The 18,457-nt window shown below is 42.1% G+C and overlaps 1 protein-coding gene across 3 annotated transcripts; it reads right to left on the bottom strand.

Annotated features, from left to right (window-relative positions):
• Positions 1–2,112: 2,112 nt before the first annotated feature.
• On the bottom strand, positions 2,113–15,272 carry tbx2b (T-box transcription factor 2b). Of its 3 annotated transcripts, none has more exons than XM_060847958.1 (7): positions 14,674–15,272; positions 13,320–13,599; positions 10,762–10,908; positions 8,705–8,781; positions 8,119–8,288; positions 6,008–6,627; positions 2,113–3,657 (listed from the first exon to the last, which is right to left on the bottom strand). In XM_060847958.1, exons 1-7 carry the CDS (start codon positions 15,045–15,047, stop codon positions 3,199–3,201), a joined length of 2,127 nt encoding a protein of 708 aa, XP_060703941.1. In that variant the 5' UTR covers positions 15,048–15,272; the 3' UTR covers positions 2,113–3,198. The 3 variants fall into 3 exon arrangements, with proteins under 3 accessions (XP_060703941.1, XP_060703942.1, XP_060703943.1); XM_060847959.1 differs by having other exon boundaries at positions 13,332–13,599; XM_060847960.1 differs by lacking the exon at positions 14,674–15,272 and adding an exon at positions 13,918–14,005.
• Between the last annotated feature and the right edge of the window lie 3,185 nt (positions 15,273–18,457).

Below are 18,457 nucleotides of genomic sequence, written 5' to 3'. Positions count from 1 at the left end.
GAAATGACTTTAACAGTGAGTTGACGTCACACCAGAAACTGTCACAAAGTCTGTGGCTTTTAACAGTCCCAAAGCAACAGCGCTCAAGCTCAGCCCCCGCCTCCCGCAATGTTGCATGAGCCCGGGAGGTGGCGCCCAAACAGCGTCAAATCTCGGCAGGGAACTAAAAATGAAGCCATCAACTTCTGACACAAAACCCCATAAATCTTACTGGTACGGAGCACTCGGTAATTGGCGAGGAAAAGACTGTTTATTTCATACATTAATGGCCTGAACTTAAAGCCGCCAGGTTGAATTTAAAGTACATAAGCACGACCTCCCATCAATCCAGACATCAAAGTGATTTCTCTTTTTAATTTATTGGTAAACCGGTATCCTATTAGCCAGGAGGAGGGGAAATCCTCAGGATCATGTTTCAAACAAACCTTTTGGACTTTTTCGCAAAATTAACAATCCACCGACCTCAGGCTACCTGGCAGGATCTGACATAAATTATTGAAGTTTATCAGACATGAGTTATTAAATTTGACAATGTTGGTGAAATAGTGAATTTGGTATCTGTCCATTGGCGAGCATGAACGGCTGAAATAATTGGCAGCAGAAATGTAAAATATATTAAGGCTCATTCATTTGTGAAGATTTCTTTGCCAATATGTGAGCCTGTATTTGTAAATGAGTGTGTTCGCGTGCAATTACAACTGAGCAGTTCAATTCTGGATATATCTCAGCATGTGTATCTGAATGAGTATCTGTGCGAATACACGTGACTGGCTGTGCGTGTGCACCTGAGGATGTGTTTCAGCCTGCATCTACATGCACTGATCTAGTATATCTCGGTACGTATATGTGTGCTTGTATTTGAGTGTATGGCTATAGACCTGTATCTTTACTGGTCTGACTTGTATGTGCTCTCCTGTGTGTGACGTAACTGGATCTGTATGGGATTATCACGAATTTACAAAGTTTGTTGTCTTGTGGCCTTCCCCAACAAATCTCATCTTTACTCCCAATATTCGTTCTTCCGCCGAACATGCCTTTCTTTTAAAACTTTCACTCTTAAAGCCCCACACTTCAAACATTCTGCAAATGGAGACATTTCCTCTTCCTACAAAATATTCAATGACAATGGATTCCTTATTTTGTCTTTGAGTCGGTGTTGAGTAAAACTGCACACACAGAGACATATCTCTCATAACCATTGACAACATAATTTTGCTACTTCTAATGTTTGATAACTTTCACAATTTTCTTAATTAGATCACTTCATTGAACCCACTTTCTCGTCCCTATTCTAAAATGTGGTTACAAGTCCTGAAAGTATGTTGTGCCTATATATGCTATATATGATATTGCTTAGTGTAAGTACCAAACTCATTTGATGGCATGTAGTATTTTGCAGTGTCTGCTTCCCAAATCAAGGTGACTCGAGGAACGTTTACTTGCCTGCAAGTATAACATCCATAAACTCTTGCTTTTCAATTATTTTAAACGCTTAGATTTCAAAGCAAATTTGTGGAGTCTCAGCCGCCGCACGAAGCGGAGCTCTCACTGTATTTAGTATAGGGGTAATGATTCCGAGTGTTGTATTGTAACAAAACACCAGCGTCAAGTTCCCATATGTATGTGGCCAGGACAGATCGAAGTGTGATCTGTTGATGTTGTAGATGGCTTATTCTAAGTTTGAACAGGCTACAATGTGAAAACATCCTATTGATGTTTGGGTGAAATCCAAATGTAAAGTCAGTGGAAGAATTACTGTGAAAGTCAATACTTGGCTCTAAGAAAAAGGATTCCAAGCAACCAAAGGAATTCTAACGTTGAATCCAGTAGAAATAAACCCTGATTGACACAGCGAGGTAAATCTTTCCAGAGGAAATAGCCCTCTGAATATATATAAGAATTAACTAATCTGATGAGGGATAGGATTGCACTGTTCGATGGCGTGTGCGTATATAGGAGCGCTTAGAGAGCTGTATACAATTAGAACACCGCATCAGAATCCTGATCCAAAAGCAGGATTTCCCATTTCATCCCCACCATAAAACACTCAATATTCAGTCTTTTGATTCAGTTAATTTTGGTTTTATAGCTTTACCAACTCGACAGTTAGTGTTGGGACGATTGTCCTTTAATGTGACATTTTCCTCAATAATATGCGTACAACTTCAAATTATTTTTGTAAAGTCAAATACACGTTAAGTAAATGCTTACATACAATTACACAAGTTCACACCTAGCCATACATAAGACAGACACACGCTTGTACTTGCACTCACACACACACTGTCAACTCAATATAGCACAAGCACGAGTTTCACTTCAAAATGTTTATTGAAAGTTGTGAGAGAATTCTTATTTTAATTGTTGATAGATTACCCGAATAACCACCACAGTTTGAGAAATTTTTTTTGTTTTTTTTATTTAAGCCGCTTTGTAGAGAGCCTGGTGAAAAACTCATTAAAAATCTACACCGTGAGGTGAACGACCTGAGGTGACAAAGCAGCATTCCTTGTATACCCCGCTGGCACAGGACTTATAGATGTAGTTCTATTAAATCTGTAGCATTGTACAGAGCGCAGTTATTTTTTTAACAGGTAACACTGCAATAGCATTGATGTAATGGATGGCACATTTTCGTTTTCAAATCATTTTCACGAAAGCAGGTGAGATAGACCTCTATAAAACACAATTAGAAACTCATTCTCTCACACACACACTTCCCCAAATGCGCTATATATTTCATTTTACAATATATTGTGATGTTCGTGTGTAAAACAAAAAAAAACAAAATGCATGGAATTAAACTCTAATATATGTACACGCGAATTTACAACTGATGAATAAATTAATACCGATTTGCATATTCTGCCATCCATAGCTTATTTACACAAAATTACTAGTTAATTACATAAATAGCAAAGATCTTTTTTCCTGGTGTGAATTACATTTATGTAATGCTTTTTTTTGTAGTGAAGTGGTCGTTCCTTTATTCCAACTTGTAACGCAGTTCACGGCGGTGTTCTCAACGCTCCTGCCCCTTTCTCTGTGGAACCAGCACTGGGTACCTCTTGCCTGTGGTCTCTGGTCCACTAATCGACCACCGCCGCTCGCCTCGATCGGATGCTAAAGGTGTCTGCACTGTGAGGTTTTTTTTGCATCTATTAATAGTCCTGATGTCCCAAAATAGACCAGAAGCGTTCACTTCGGGGAGTCCCTGGATGGAGACGTCTCCCGGTTGCCCTCTAAGCCACTGACCAGTCTCTGGATATTCTGCAGTTCATTGATCGCCTCTTTAGCGGTCGCTCTGGGGGACAGTGAGTTGGCTCCAGTCCTTAAACCGCCCCCGTTGCTTTTGAGGTTGAGTTCCGGCGCCAGGCTGACGGAGACAGGGCTGGAGTCCCGGCTGCACAGTTTGCTGTCGGAGCCGCCCAGAGCTGAGGGCATGGCCGTGGTGAGGAGGTTGGTGCCCGCCGGGATGGAGACCGGGATTGGGTAAGGGTTGAAGCGAAGTCGGGGTCGCCCGCCGCTCAGAAACGGGTGCCGGTGGAGAGAGGACGGAGCCCCGGAACTGTTGGGCAAGGCGGCAGCTGCAGCCGCCGCTGCCATGTACGTGTAAGGGTAAGGGAAAAGCCCCCCGAAAGTGGTCATCGGAATCCCCTGGATTAAAAAAAAGACGGGGACAGAGAAACACACAACTGGTCAGTCATCATTAGAAAACGTTTCACACCCACTAAAGGAAGCAATCCCGTTAACGGTTGCACTATAATCTGATGCAGGGTTGCAAAAGTAAGCTTTAACAAGAACTAAGCATTAATAAGGGAGTAAACATGTGGAACTCTCCTCCAAAAGGTTGGAATCAACTAAAAATTACAAAACTCAGATTGCTGATTTTTAAAATTGTCTTTTGAAAATACTGAACCAAGAGATTAGACCGAGTCAAAATGGAAATCAGCCTCCAACTAACGCATGGTGGATAGTTCTGGAGGGGGTGAATCGCCTCCTATTTTGACATTCCTAAATACAGGATCAAGGACAGGCTCCAGTGTAAACAAATGATACTTTAGAAAATGCAGAGTCCGATCTGATCCCAGAGGCCAGTAATTCCGAGACACTGGCATTTGACACAAACGGTCTAGCCTCCCACCCTGGAGGACCGGGGTGAGTGCCTCCTCCTGTTACCCGCAGGTGCAGCACTTTGCAATGAGAGCTCTCTCCCCATTATCCATTAGTATTTTAACTGAAATATATTACATTGGATTCTCAGAACTGCACGTTTGGCATTATATGGCACTTAAAAATCGCACAGTTTACCACCAATAAAACAGTTCATTAATTTGACAATAAAACTTATAATTGGAATAGAAATTCTAAACGCCTGGATGGAATGAAAAGGATTAACTGCACGCACTAAGAATATTTAGCGTAACAGAGCTGTTAACGTGTAAGCAGATAAATAAACAAGGAAAGAAAGCATAGCATGTACAGTACTTGTTTTTCTACGTTTGCAATCATCCATTTTGGATCCATTTAAACAAATACAATTGAATCTGTCAGAACATTTGATGGCTAACTAAAGTAAAACTCAATGTAGCATTACAATACTGAATCCCATGGCCCAATCCCAGTATGGTCAAAAAAATTGGATAGATAATCAAATGAATGGCTGGTTAAGCAGCCCTTAAAAATTATTGTAAAAATGTCTTCATATCTGTCACCCTGTCTGCAATTAAACCTCCTGAATATATACATACATTTACCTGGTCCTACATATGATGCACTCAAGCACATTATAGAAAGTATGCGTTAATTGCTTTTGCAAAGTAAAAGCCACTTCAAAAACTGCAGAGCTTCCTTCAGATATTACCTAACCAGAGAAGAAACATTGTCGTGGTCGTTATAAGGTGGTGAAATATTTTGCGAAAATCGTCCAAAATCCCAGAGAAAACTCTCAGGGCAGGATTTAGCAATCTATCAGCCGTCAACTTCTGCTCAGAGCAGTTGGGCGTAGATTAGAAACAATTGATTAGGACCCACTGAACATTGAGCTGGGATTTACTGATTTCATATCAAAATGTGGGGGCGTCAAAAGTTACATTTTTCTATGCTTCCTCAGCCTGCATAAAACGCCGCTAGTTAGACAAGGAATTCTTGGGTCTGGATAACACTGATCGGGGGAAGTTCAGAATAACTGATTGTAGGGTGTTACACTTGGAAGCTGAGACCTGCCATCATCGAGGCTGATCTGGTATAAATACTGAGACTTCATGCCCAATTGTTCATTAAAAATAACTCCCTGTATTGGTCAGGGCCGAGCTTTCAATCTGCGATATCTGTAAGATTCCCGGGCTGACAATCAGTGCAGCATCAATAAAAGGCTTTAAAAAATAACCCGATTACATGCTCACTCCGGCGGAATGACAGATGGGAAGAGAAATGTTCGGAATAAACAGTCTCTTCTTTCACAGTCTCTCATCCTCTCCCTCAATAATTTCCATTATTTTTCTCTCTATCTCTCTTATGATGCGCTGACTCTTTAATGGCTTGGTCATTTTTTATGTCTCTCTCTTTCTCCGTCTGTGTGTGTGTATGTCACTCTCCTCCCTCACGTTCCGTTTTCTGAATCCTTGTCTATGTATCTCTCTATTTTCACCCCCATCCGCTCTGATCTAAATGTATTGGACTGGGAAATAAAGACTGTAACGTTCCCACCCCGGGATCTGCTACCCCAAACCTTCAAAATGGAAGAGGGTCGCGTCAGGAAAGGTTGAGTGGGGGGGAAACTGGAAGAGGAACAGGAAGGGTTTTTCTTTTAAAAACTTCATAGTCAAACGAGTTTCTAAAGTAAACAGTTCAGTGTTCCAGGTTGATTTCCACATCTGCAAATGGGCCGTGAATTATTACAAGTCTCAGCGTTTAGATGCAATGTAAATGGCTTACACTAAGTGGGATGGGGAAGTTCATTCCGGTCATTGAATTCAGACCGACGCCGCTTCGGCGCCTTGCTTACCTGAGAAGCCAGGACGTGCTGAGAGAGGTGGAAAGGGAAGTGAGGAGCCGCGCCAGCAGAGTTCTGCGCCGAGGTGATGGTCGCATTGTCCAGGCCGCCTGCTCCGGATACCGAAGCCAGTAAGTGTCCCATTCCGGTGGCCATCGCTGAGAAAGCTCCGGGAGCGACTGCAAACTGCCCCGGGTGGATAAAGAGAGGCTGTCCGACATTTAAAGGGTTAAGAAACTGCTGGCCGTGTAACCCCGAGAAAGCCAAGCTTTGTAAATGTCCAGCGTTAAGGTGAGAGGGACCGTCAGTCTGTATCATAAGGGGAGAGAAAGCATCTTTATTCAAACATTCAGCGTCCTTCTTAGCTTCCTCCTTCCTCTTCCCTTCGCTCTTCTCTCTCTCTGAGGTTCTGTGACTAAAGCAGATGTCACTATCCCTGCGCCCTTCCAGCGAGTCTTTCTTTTTCTCCGGGTTAGATCCCTGTTTCGGTCGATGGGCCGAATCTCCTGCCGCATTCTCGGCGGGTGGAGTGCTGCTTCTGGAGCCTGCTACTCGGGGGCTGCCACTAATCGCAGCAGCCTGCTCCTCCTGCCTCTCCAGCTCAGGGTCACTGTCCGCACCCGACTTGTCATCTGAATAGACCGAGATAAATCAAAGATGGATTTGAAACGACTTTGAACTTTCGTCAACAGAATGGAGAGATTAATCTAATGGGCTCCCATCTACATCCAGCGCTCAACAGAAAGAAGTTTAAGAGAGTCGGCGGATATTTAATTAGAGTACGTGTTATTATACTTAATATGTCCCTCAACAAACACCACACATCCAGATCAGAATCTACAAAGAAACAAATGAATTGAGCTACACCCTTGATAAATCATGGTCAGGACACGAAGTTGGATGTTTTAATACATAAGAGAAGTGTTAAAATAAATCCAGGACTTATTTTGCTTTCATATTCTCACTTGTTGAATGTCTTTATTAGAGCGTTTAGTTTCTTGAGAGTTCGGTTCTGAACGGATTGCTACAATTACCCGCGTTATTAAAACCAGAAAAATCTGAGACTGGGAACAGATGTCAGTTTTAAACGTGATCTCATTTGGAAATATTAAAGTGAACTTTGCTTTCGTTTACAACGTCTAGATCTACAATGCCTCTATACAAGTTGATTTAAACTTTATACAAATAACAGGCACGCAAGTAATATTCTATTTATAAAATTAATGGCTGTAGCACCTCATTAAAATATTGGCTCCAATAACGGTGAATGCAGATGCCTTTGGATTCAAAGCTGTATGATGCAAAACCTAGAATGGATTTTCCCAACGATTGCACCCATTTGTTTAGTCACAATCTTTATTTTGAAATTTTTAGGACAAGTGGTTCCAATAAAGATAGGAGGTTTCACCAACTGACGCCAGCAAACATAAGAATCAAACCCCAGGAACACTAGAATTCAAAGCCGTTTGATCCACTTGCCTTCCGAAATGCTCACACCCTTAACGGATGGGGAGTTAGTTTATTTTAATGTAAATAGAACACACGCTCTGTATGTTTTATACTTCAGGGATTCCTGTGTCATTTCCACTCATAAAAGCGACTCATTACTCATGTTGGATCGCTTGGCTGTGTTGTTGAAAGATCCATTTCTAAAGCACCAAGTATTGTCTTTTCGCTTCTCTCTACATTTATATCATTTCAACAAGATCTCCCTTTCACACCAACAACATAATAAAATATTAATATTTAACTCTGGCGAATTAGACAGACATCACAACTATATTAATTCCTATCTGGAGGTACATTTCCCAAGAGACCAGAACATTATGTAATTGGTCAATTTAGAATTATATTTGCAATTTCTATTTTTTGTTATCTTCACAATGATGATTATAAAGTCTTTAGTTTCTGAAAAAGTTTATATTTGTCCATGGTTTTGGATCTGCCAAATGCATTTATTTAATCAAATAATGACATCAGGTTTAAAGGTTAAGCCACTAGCCCCTTGGTTAAACTGGAGACGCCATACGGTCAACAAACCTTTCGCCCTTGATCTCGGGATTGGGTCAGAGACTGATTGTTATCTCCCTCCCTCTCCAAAATCCACCCTTCCTATCTCTTACCTTTGGATACTTGGCTGAACTGCAGTGAAGCGGGGTCTACGGCTATGGGCGAGCGTAGGGACTCCCTGGGCAGCGGTTGGTCGCTGGAGGAGGCGTCAGAATCGCCGCCATCTCGGTCTCCTTTACATTGATCTTCATACACTCGCAAAGAAGGGAGAGAGAGCTGTTTTCTGGGGGGGGGGGGAAATAATCAATTTGTCATTGTGTTACAGTGAGACAGATAACGAAAAACAACATGTGTTAATTCCAACCTTTGAATGCAAGTCAAAATAATACAAAGATGTAAAATTCGTCAAGGTCTGAAAGTATAACCCTCCCTCACATTTTTTACAATCGCTAGTGTCATTCTTTAACTGACCGCCAGGGGGTCCAATGAGCAACCTGCAGTGACCTACTGCACTCTGTTCCAGCAAAGAAACGGCGCGCTTTCCTTTACGCCAGTCTGTAACGGCGCAGCTTCAAATATATCCGCTTGTGAAGTCGCTGAGGGGAAACGGGGAGAACCATCCAACTCCAACGGGCCCCTTAAGAAACTATTTCTAAGTCCGTGTTGAGATCCGTACCGCTAAAAAAATGTTTTTATTACCTTTTTTCCCTTCTCCCGTTCCCAGTGTCCCTGAATCCTTTTGCAAATGGATTGTTGTCAATTTTAAGTTGCGTTATCTGAGGAATTCAAAGGGGAAAGACTTCTTGTTAATAAATCTAAAACGTGATGAGCGCACACAACCGCTTTCCCAAATGAATGCTATTTCAGAATAGTGCATTCAAACTAAATAGCATTAGACTTATGGGAGTGAACGAAGTTAAATATGTCAATGGAATAACAGTTGTACCCTTCTTCCATGGTCAATATTTACCGCTCTGTTAATATCACGAAGGTGACCTCTGTTTATGGGAGCGTGCTGGTGTGCAAATTGTCTACAGTTTATTTTTGTGATGTTTCCTGCAAAGGTGACTCCATTTAAAGATACTGCATCGGCTGGAAAGAGATTTTGGGCAAGCCGCCTTCCAAAAATGAGTTGAATTTTTGAGTCTCTGTAAGGTTATTCTAGTGAATGTAGTTTCATGAAAATCTTATTAAAGTACTGCACCAAAAAAAATCGATTTAAACATTAGGATATAAAGCTATACATAGTTCACCTTCCTCTCATTTTCCTTGAAGGTAAAGATAATGGGGGATGCTGGTTATTAATTGTAAAACTGCTTTACTTGCAGGATCTCTCCCAACAAGTTTAAACATTAATAAGTTGAGTCAATATTAGATACATGGGGACTTTTCTCTCTGTGTAGCTTTGAACAATTTAATCTTACGTACCACTAAGAAGGTAATGAAGCACTCCTAAAAAGGTTTTTAGCTGCATAGTTAGTGATCAAGTTATGAATGCCTCAAACAAATTATACTGTGTGTATTATCTAACATATCAGTCTGCCTTGTTTGTATCCATTCTTCATGAACCACACTTTTGTAAACAAAAAGCTAATGTCTTCAAAGAGGCAAAACACCCAAGGAGTGAAGAATTAGCCTGAAATGTCACAAATCCGTGAATTTTACCAAACGACTTGCGCAAGTTCAGAGCAACTGCCCAGGTGGCCTCATTGTTAATTTGGATGTTTTTCTTCAGCTACTTGAGCAACAAAATACATGAAAAGCTTTTCCAAGGTGGGAGCTTTGGCCACAATATCTTGCTGGCTACATTTATAATGTTATCTTTAAATGTTGCGACATCAGGGATGCAATACACTGGAAATTATCAGGAATGATCAACAGAGCAGGGCTTCGTTCAACTTCAATCAGTTGAATATTCAGTAATGACATGCTTTTTATTGATAACAATGTTCGCCAAAGAAACTTGACTGAATTAAACAGAACCCCTCGAACCAAGGGATCCAGCAACAGTGAGTTAGGGAAGAGAAGTTTCTACGAATGTGGTCAGTGATCAGCACTCCCCAATCAATCACTAAGACCTAATCCAATATCGATACAATTTACTTCAATTTGTATTTTGCCCCCAGCACCTTCACGTTGTAATGTAAAGCCTAGTATTTAACTTTAACTGCTCCCATTGTGGTAGCAGCCCTTCAGTTTTCACACAGGTCAGACTCGGTGTGGTGGAGGTGGTGAGGGAGGGGGTGAACTAAACTGCCCGCTATCTTTACAGTGGGAGTAAAGTGTGTATTAATCAAACAGCGATTCCATTTTCAAAATGTCAAAACCGGTCTGTTTATTTCCCTGTATTCCCCGTGCCCTGACATAAAACGTTTTATTTATCCCCCCAAAAAATTTTAATAACTGAGGTTTTATTTCTTCAGAAAAAGGTTAGGTTTGAATGCTACTTCCAGCTCTGCTTTTGCAAGCCTTAGCTTTCATTTCTTTCTGTCTTTTGGGTTTGGCCCCACCCAAGACGCCGTCATTTCTTTTTTAAAATTGATTTCAAGAGGAGATGCCATTAAATGAGGTGAAAAATGTTAGTCATATCGCATCTTCAAGGACATAAAGGAATAACAGGGAAAAAAAGTCTCCAACCATTCTGAATCAATGGGACAATTAAAATGTTGCATCGTTTGTGAATCTTGCCTCTCAACCTTGAAGGAACGAATCCTGTTAGCTCCCGGGGTGATGGGGCTGCAGTGTGCCAAGCTCACCTTATCATTCTGATAGGCTGTGACCGCGATGAACTCTGTCTCTGGAAACACGTAAGTTCGGAAAGTGCTGTAGGGCAATTTGAGAATATCGTTGGCGCGGACCACGTGGAACCTGGGCTGGTATTTGTGCATAGAGTTCAGGATGGTCTGAGAAAACAACAGAAAACAACTCAGGTTAAGTCCGCAGAAGGGCAGCCCGCAGATTGCCTCTTGCTTCTGGGATCTGGAATCTGGTGAAAAACACGAACAAAACTGATCATTTCTGGCGATTTCCACCATCGCTCAACTCCTCAGCACTCTCGCTGCAAATGTGTTGCTCCTCAGCACTCTCCCCGCACACAAAGGAGTGCCATTGGGATACTGCACCTTACCCTGGTGGATTTTAATTTTTAAAAAAATCTCAGTTCACGTACAAAACTTTAAACTGCCCTCCTTGTCTAGAGTAAACAGCATTTATATCCTGCAATCAGTACAAAGCACCAGAAAACTAGCAATCGGCCTGTGTACCTGAGCACTAGAATGTATTTAGTATTTTTTAAACTGGAGAAATACTGAATAAGGTTAATCAGTGTATGAAAAAACATTATTTATTATAATTTATATATTTTAAAAAACTAATGACATTAACCACGTTAAAATCAGCTCTAATTATTATTTTACAACAAAAATTGCAATTGCAAGATGTCTACTCTGGGCTGTAGGTATTTTGACATGTTTTGTATCACAAACATCTAATATTGAGGTCACCAGTTTCATGCTGTAATTTGACTTCAATTTCTCTCCTCCATTTCCCCAGCTATATTTATAAAACATGGTTATTATTACACCATTTCTATGACAAGGTTCACAGATTGGAATCTGAAAAGAACTTCAAGAACACCGAGGAAAAAATCTTCAGCTTAAATTTGAAAAAAAAGTCCTGGCAAACACTGAAAGCCAAACTGAGGCATTGTCTCTGACACATAAAAGACACAGACACTGGATCTGGGCATTGATGCGTCATCTGAACTCTGTCCTGGGTTTATATAATATAAAATGTTACAGTGTTTCCCCGCTCAGGCGTGCAAATCATCTCGAGCCAAACCACTCAGCCTGGATCAGCAGGACAAGCCTGAGAGTCCCTGGGCTCTCAAAATCCTTCTGATATAATTCCTTTAGTCTTCAACAAGAACCTTCAATACAGAGAGGCCCGAGATATACCTTTCAAAAATGAATAGTATTTCCTATATTTATTAATAATGCCAATTGCGTTTGCAATTCACACAAAAATAGGTAGTAAACAATCGATAGAGTCTTTCAGTTTTTTTATTATGTCTCGATGTATTATCTCAGGTTTAACTGAAACCCATTTTTTTCAGTAATTTGTTTTAATTGTTGGATGTGTTACTGGTAAAAGCGAGCGGCATTTTCTGTTCACGCTTTCTGATTTCGGTCGAATGCACTGTGCTTCAGGGCGCTTTCTGCACGGTTCTGGTTCATAATGGCTGCTTTTACCTCCAGTGCCATTCTTACAACCTTCAATCAAGTTTCCCAGACAGTGCATTAAAAACATGCACCCCCTCGCAAATAAATAGTCATAAATTGTTTTCCATTGGCCCTGTCCACCTCTAAAGCATCACTGGCATGATTGTTCGGAGACCGACTGGCTGAAGATAAGAGATCACCCATTCAGTAGTCAGGCTCTTTCTAACTAGCGAGCTCTCAGCTCTCGCTCCCTTTCTCTCTCTCCTCCCTGACGCCACAAAGCCTGACCTGCTTTTCACAATTCATATCCTTAATACACTTCAGCCTGTCCTCGAGTAAGAGCACTGCAAAAAATATGGCCTGAAACAGTAATATTTACAGACATGGTTATAAACTCTTGAACCACGACACAGTATATACCTCTGATTTCTAATGTCTCCCTCAGCCTTTAATATATTTGTGCTTAGCCTTATCCCCGATTCAAGGAGTGTAGGACGGTTAACAAATCTGACAGCCAGTGGTCATTGTTTCAAACGGCCCCCGCCTCTCACAAGAGGCGGTACATAGATTGGAACCCCAGTAGAATTCAGATTTATTTCCTATGCATTCAGCATCGTATTGACCTGCTTTATTTCTATTTTGACCCTCAACGATTTTATTCAGAAGTGAAAAGATTACTGTAGTATTGTGGAAGGATATTGCCTTAACATATTCTATGATATTCTGTTAATGGAACTGTATCGATCTTATTGGAGATAATTCAGATCGGTCTCCTTGTTCCCAATTCTGGACTGAAAGTGGCCTAGTGTCGCTGAGGACCTAGTTTCACTTTTCCTAGAGATTATTTCGCCTATTGCTGAGTGAATTCCGTCAAAATCCATATCAAATCTGTCATGCGGGAATCAGTTTTAAAGTTTAAGCAGAAACAGGGTCGAGGTGCTGTAAATGTTCGACGATGCAAAACATATTTTAAAAACGTAAACAAGATAATGAATGTAACAGTCCCAGATAATGAATTGTTCAACTTGGTAATCTCACCGCAAATACTTACTAAATAGAAACGAGTCAAATGGAAAGTAAATAAATCGACCTACAGCAACACTTACGAATCCATGCTTGTCGGATATATTGTTGGTGAGTTTGAGCTTGTGAAACGTGACTGCTTTAGCCATCCATTGTTCACCGGTTGCCGGACTGTCTGGGTGAATATACATCCTCTTCGGCATCTCCGGATCGGCTTTCCCGGCCACCATCCAACGCGAATTGTGAAATTTGTAACGACAGTCGTCCGCTGCCACAATGTCCATCAGTAAAATATATTTCGCTTTTTTATCCAAACCGTTGACTCGCACTTTAAACGGTGGGAACATTCTCCTGAGACAGCAATGAAACACATGAAGCAGGACATTTAAGTGAGGATGGGGTCGTGCTGAGAAATACAGTTCAGTTTTTAAGCAACGGCCAAGTTATAACCTGACACTAAATCAAAGTACATTTCAGCCATCCACTCAAATCTTCATATCTCCTGGAACAGCTTCCCCACACCCACCCCCCACCCCCTCCAAACTGGTAACCCTCCAATTAATTATTTCATTCTCAAAATATTGAATTAATATTCTAAATAAGATACAACATTCCCCAGTTTTCTTAACGTGAGTCATTCCTATCATGGTTTAGCCCCTAGTTTAATACCGACGAGTAAGGCGCAAGTTTATTCTCTTCAAGCGAAGATTAAGACAGTTGGCTCTATATTTGGCCACTTGTTAAAATTGTGCAGCCTCATCGCATCTAGTTGATCTTTCTTTTGGAGCCTGCTCGACCCCTTCCAGTAAAGAGACATTGGCCGATTACCATCAATGATTATAATTAGCAGCAGACTTATCGCTTCGAACTCAGAACCTCTGTATACGACGCTGGGAGCGTTAGGGACAGCTAAGGGGCCAAATAGGAATCCTTCCAAAAATACACAGTGGTTTGCTGTACGGTTTTTTTTAAAGGTAGAGAACAAGTTGTCGGAAGTTGTATGGCAAAGCTAAATAAACTCTTCAATGTAAATGTGGAGGTGCAGTTTTAAACTGCGTGACTGGAAAGCGACGGAGGCACTGAAATAGCTCAATCGACCTCTTTCTATAGATTTAAAAATATAGAGAGATGACTCACAATCCTGAGCAGAAAACACAATCTATCGGGGCTATTATTTCACTCTGTAATAAGGAGCTGCACATCAAAAGCGCTCGCCTCGGCAGCTCCGATTCTGCCCTTGGTATGTCAATTTGTTACTGTTAAGAATTTTGTGAATTTACTAGAAACAATTTAACAGATGACGGATTATTAATTGTATTTTGCACTTTACAAAAAAAAATGCAAATGAGTTGGGAAAGTTAAGTAAACATGAGAATGAGAAAGCCTGGTATCTGAACTGGGGATCATCCTCAGCGTTATCCGTACCTCCCAGACTTGGTAATAACCATTTCAGTGCCGACTTTGTGAAACTGGTCCCACAACTCTTTAGCCTCCAGGTTCACTTTGGGATCGTCCTCGACCTCATCCTCCGGTTCCAGGCTCTTGAGGGGTCGCAGGTGTGCCGACTGGTGTCCCAGAGCGGAGACGCGGATCCCGGCCTCGGCTATGTTCGGGTCGGCCAGAGGTTTGCCCAGAGCACCGGGCAGTGAGAGAGCAGCCGCCCCGCTCGGCGGCAGAGCCAGAGCGGGAAAGAAGGAAGGCTGAGCGGCCAAGAATGTGCTCATGGGGAAATCCGCGGCCCGGTGAGCGTGGAACGGATGATAAGCCATGCTAGACGCCGCTAAAACTGGTTCTCTCATCGGTGCATCCGGAAAAAGGGGGGGTGGGGAGAAGATTTCTGTTGGAAGAGTCGTCTACGCCGGATCTTCCTTACACCATCTCCTTGCAGAACACGTACAGTTCGGCAATCTCTTTCTGTGTGAGTTTCTCTCTCTCTCTCTCACACACACACACAAACACATACACACACAGACAGATCCCTCCTGCAATGATCTCCCTTCGGCTCCGTCCTGCTAATGAGCCGCCCAGTTGATTGGTGATTTAACACGCCCTAACCAATTGTGTGCCTGGAAAGGCGGGGTTTTCACAACTAAAAGCAGGATGGATGAGTTGAGAGAGAGGAGGGGTGGGGAAAAGGTGTCGGAAGCTTCAACGTACAGTAAGCATCACTGAGATCGCTCTTTGAAAACATGTCAACAAAATTAAATATTAACCAATGACAGAAGGCATTCCCCCCTTCTACTCCCCCCCGATTCTCCTCCACCCCCACCCCCACATGCTGCCTCCATCGTCCCCGTGTCCCGGATTAAGAGAGCCCGGTCCCGGACACCGACCTCACGGCGCACCGCAAAACACCTCGAGCTGCAAAAATCTCCAAAATCCAGCAGGTAACATGTTGATGTAGTAACGTGCAATTATTTTAAGCATAAAATAGGCGGGTTCTGAGCGGGACGAGAAAACCTAAACCTGTGCGTTACTCCAGATTGCATATGTTTATTTTAAACTACTGCATTAACAATTGTAGGTATTTCATTCTGGCGATTAGATCTCGTATTGTTGATGGCCTTGAGTCACAGTGAGTGAAAGCTTGTAACGGTGTTTAGGCTGTTGTAAATATTTGGCAGAACTGATCAATAGAATCCTGCATTTTTGCTCCCAGCAACTCTTACTAATCATTCCCCGTTATCCTGGTTTAACCAGACACCAAGCACAGAGATCCTACACTTTACAAAGTTAACAAAAGCAAGAAATTTCAATTTTGATTTTTGCTAAGAACGAAAATGAATCAATTTAAAGCGCCCACACTGTTTTCATTTTAAAATGCAAAGTTTGTAAAGCCAATCTTTTAAAAATCTTTATTTCTTCTAACTGTACACAAACACTGTCCCTTTGCTCGTAAAATCACCAGCTAGAAGCAACATGGACATTTTTCTATATGGCGGTGGGTCCCACCAGATGGCGTAATTAGGATTTGAAATGAAGTTATTAGAAGATAAAACGCGACCTTACATTGTCGAGCGGATCAGTGAGGGTTTTCTAGAGGGGGGAGGGAGGGGGCAATGTTCATCCTTTCTACACTAGTATGTATGTGTCTGCTCCGTACAACCAGCCCTGGCAACGAAAATTGGGACGTTGCCCTTTTTAATCTTAGAACCAGCAAGTTGCCCAAACGCTTCAGCGCTTTGCGAATCGTGGGAAAAGCCGGGCGAGACGCGCCAGTAAAACCGAACATCTGACACTATATATTACTGTCTCTATATACCGCTATTTATATACATACTAGCTATAAGAGATTTTCTTTAAGGAAAGGCTAGAAATGGGGGCGAGGGGCATAAGGGAAAACACCATGAATTTTCATTCTGCGGGATTTCTAATGGGTTTGTTTGTTACGGTTAAGGGTTTGGAGTTTATCGGGACTGCAACCCTTAACTAGCTCATGAGAAAATGTCATAGATGGAGTAAGCTGAGATTCGGAGGTGCGCAGGAGAGCAGATTCTCGGGGTGGGAAATGTAAGGTTCCTCAAAACCATCTCCTCCGATTAAGTCGGACATGACTTGTCGAGGGCGCTTGGCGCCAGTCTGCTGACGTCCAACAATAAGCACCGTCTCCTGTCACTTTGCATTAACCAAAGAAATGTTACCAGCCCCTCCTCTCTCTCCTCAAATCATGCAATCCTCCCCGAAATACCCTCCGCTGCAAACATGGAAATCGAAGCGTGTCTGCCAATTTCGAGTAGGGTATAGAAAAAGGCCGAGTTGTTTCAATAATTAATTCTGTTGGGTTGACATAGATAGAACATCAGGGATCGGAGTGTCGGCGTTTTGCAAGCGGGGTAGACACGCACTTCGGTCGGTCACTGGCTCGGTTCCTGGCTCTCACTTGTGATCTAGAAGCCTCAGACCTGATTGACCGAAGGATGAACTGACCTGAGCTAAACGATAGAGAAAAACAGGCACGCGCTCACTCGCATCATTTATCTTTTTAGCAAAAGGTGAATACTTTACTAAGAAACTCTTCATCTTCATTCTTTCCCGCACATCCGCATTTCATCAGAAGATGCGAGTCGGCACAGCTCAACTGGACTGAAGGATCGAATTTTTTTTAAAAGTTAATTAACAGAACCCGATGATGTAGTTATGATAAAGTGCTTTCTTTTCATCGAGGTATCAGTTTAGTCGTTCATACTCAATGTGATTGTTTTCCACTCAAACATTAGGACACTGGATACAGAGAGGGTCGGTCAAGAAGACCTAAGTATTCTATAGTCGGGTTTATGGTTGTATTATCCTGCATCATTCCCTATGTTTTATTATTGTCCAAGGGCAGGGGGTGGGAGGAGGATGGCATGGCATGATTTGTAGATAAGTAAAGTCTTCCCCGGCTTAAGAAACTGATCTGTTATGTTAACATAAATTGCCACTGAGCAGGATTGATACACGTATCTCAATGCCGCCGCCAGTGAGCGAGAGGGGAGATAGGCATCTGGGTCTCTATCGAACAAGGTGCTAAGATATGGCTTTTGTCTTTAGCCTCTCTATCTGTTGACGAGATAGTATCACTGGCGCCACGAGCAGCTCCTAATACCGGCTACAATAAAAGGACAATCTCTCCATTTATACAGGATCATTGTCTTCCAAGACTGCTCTTTATTCCCTTCTCCAGTTTAAATCAAAATGTTTAATCAAAAAATATATACAGGTTTTTTTTGATGATTACTGGTCCTGTCTGGTGAGATACCTAGCTAATGTTTAAAGATAACCCCCACACAATCCCATAGCAATCAGCCGGGGAGGAGGTGGGGGAAGGATGTGTACAGAAAGGACTGGTCCCATTGCTCGGCGTTTTTATTCAGGGCAATTAGGCCTCACCTAAAATTAATTATAGATAGCCCGCCAAAGAACCAAGTGGCTTTGGCACCCCGGGCGGCGTGTTATTCACACGGCCATGGTGTTCGGGCAAACTTTGCCTCAAAGCTTCACGTCGGCAAAAAATGCAAACACAAAAGACTGTAAATAAGTTTTTATATAGAAAATAGACGTATAGTAAGGAACTGTACAATTTTATCCTGCATCTGTAGGAAGTAAAACACTTGATGGGAAGATGAAAAGGTTCATAGTAAATACATAATTTCTCAAGTCAATTAATGGGGTTGGGGGGTGGGGAGGGGGGGGAGAGGGATTTAGCTTTCTTGAATCTTTCCCTAACCGT

Source organism: Hemiscyllium ocellatum, chromosome 31 (assembly GCF_020745735.1).
Source record: "Hemiscyllium ocellatum isolate sHemOce1 chromosome 31, sHemOce1.pat.X.cur, whole genome shotgun sequence".
Classification (NCBI taxonomy): Eukaryota; Metazoa; Chordata; class Chondrichthyes; order Orectolobiformes; family Hemiscylliidae; genus Hemiscyllium; species Hemiscyllium ocellatum.
This window is presented reverse-complemented; position numbering and strand designations above follow the sequence as displayed.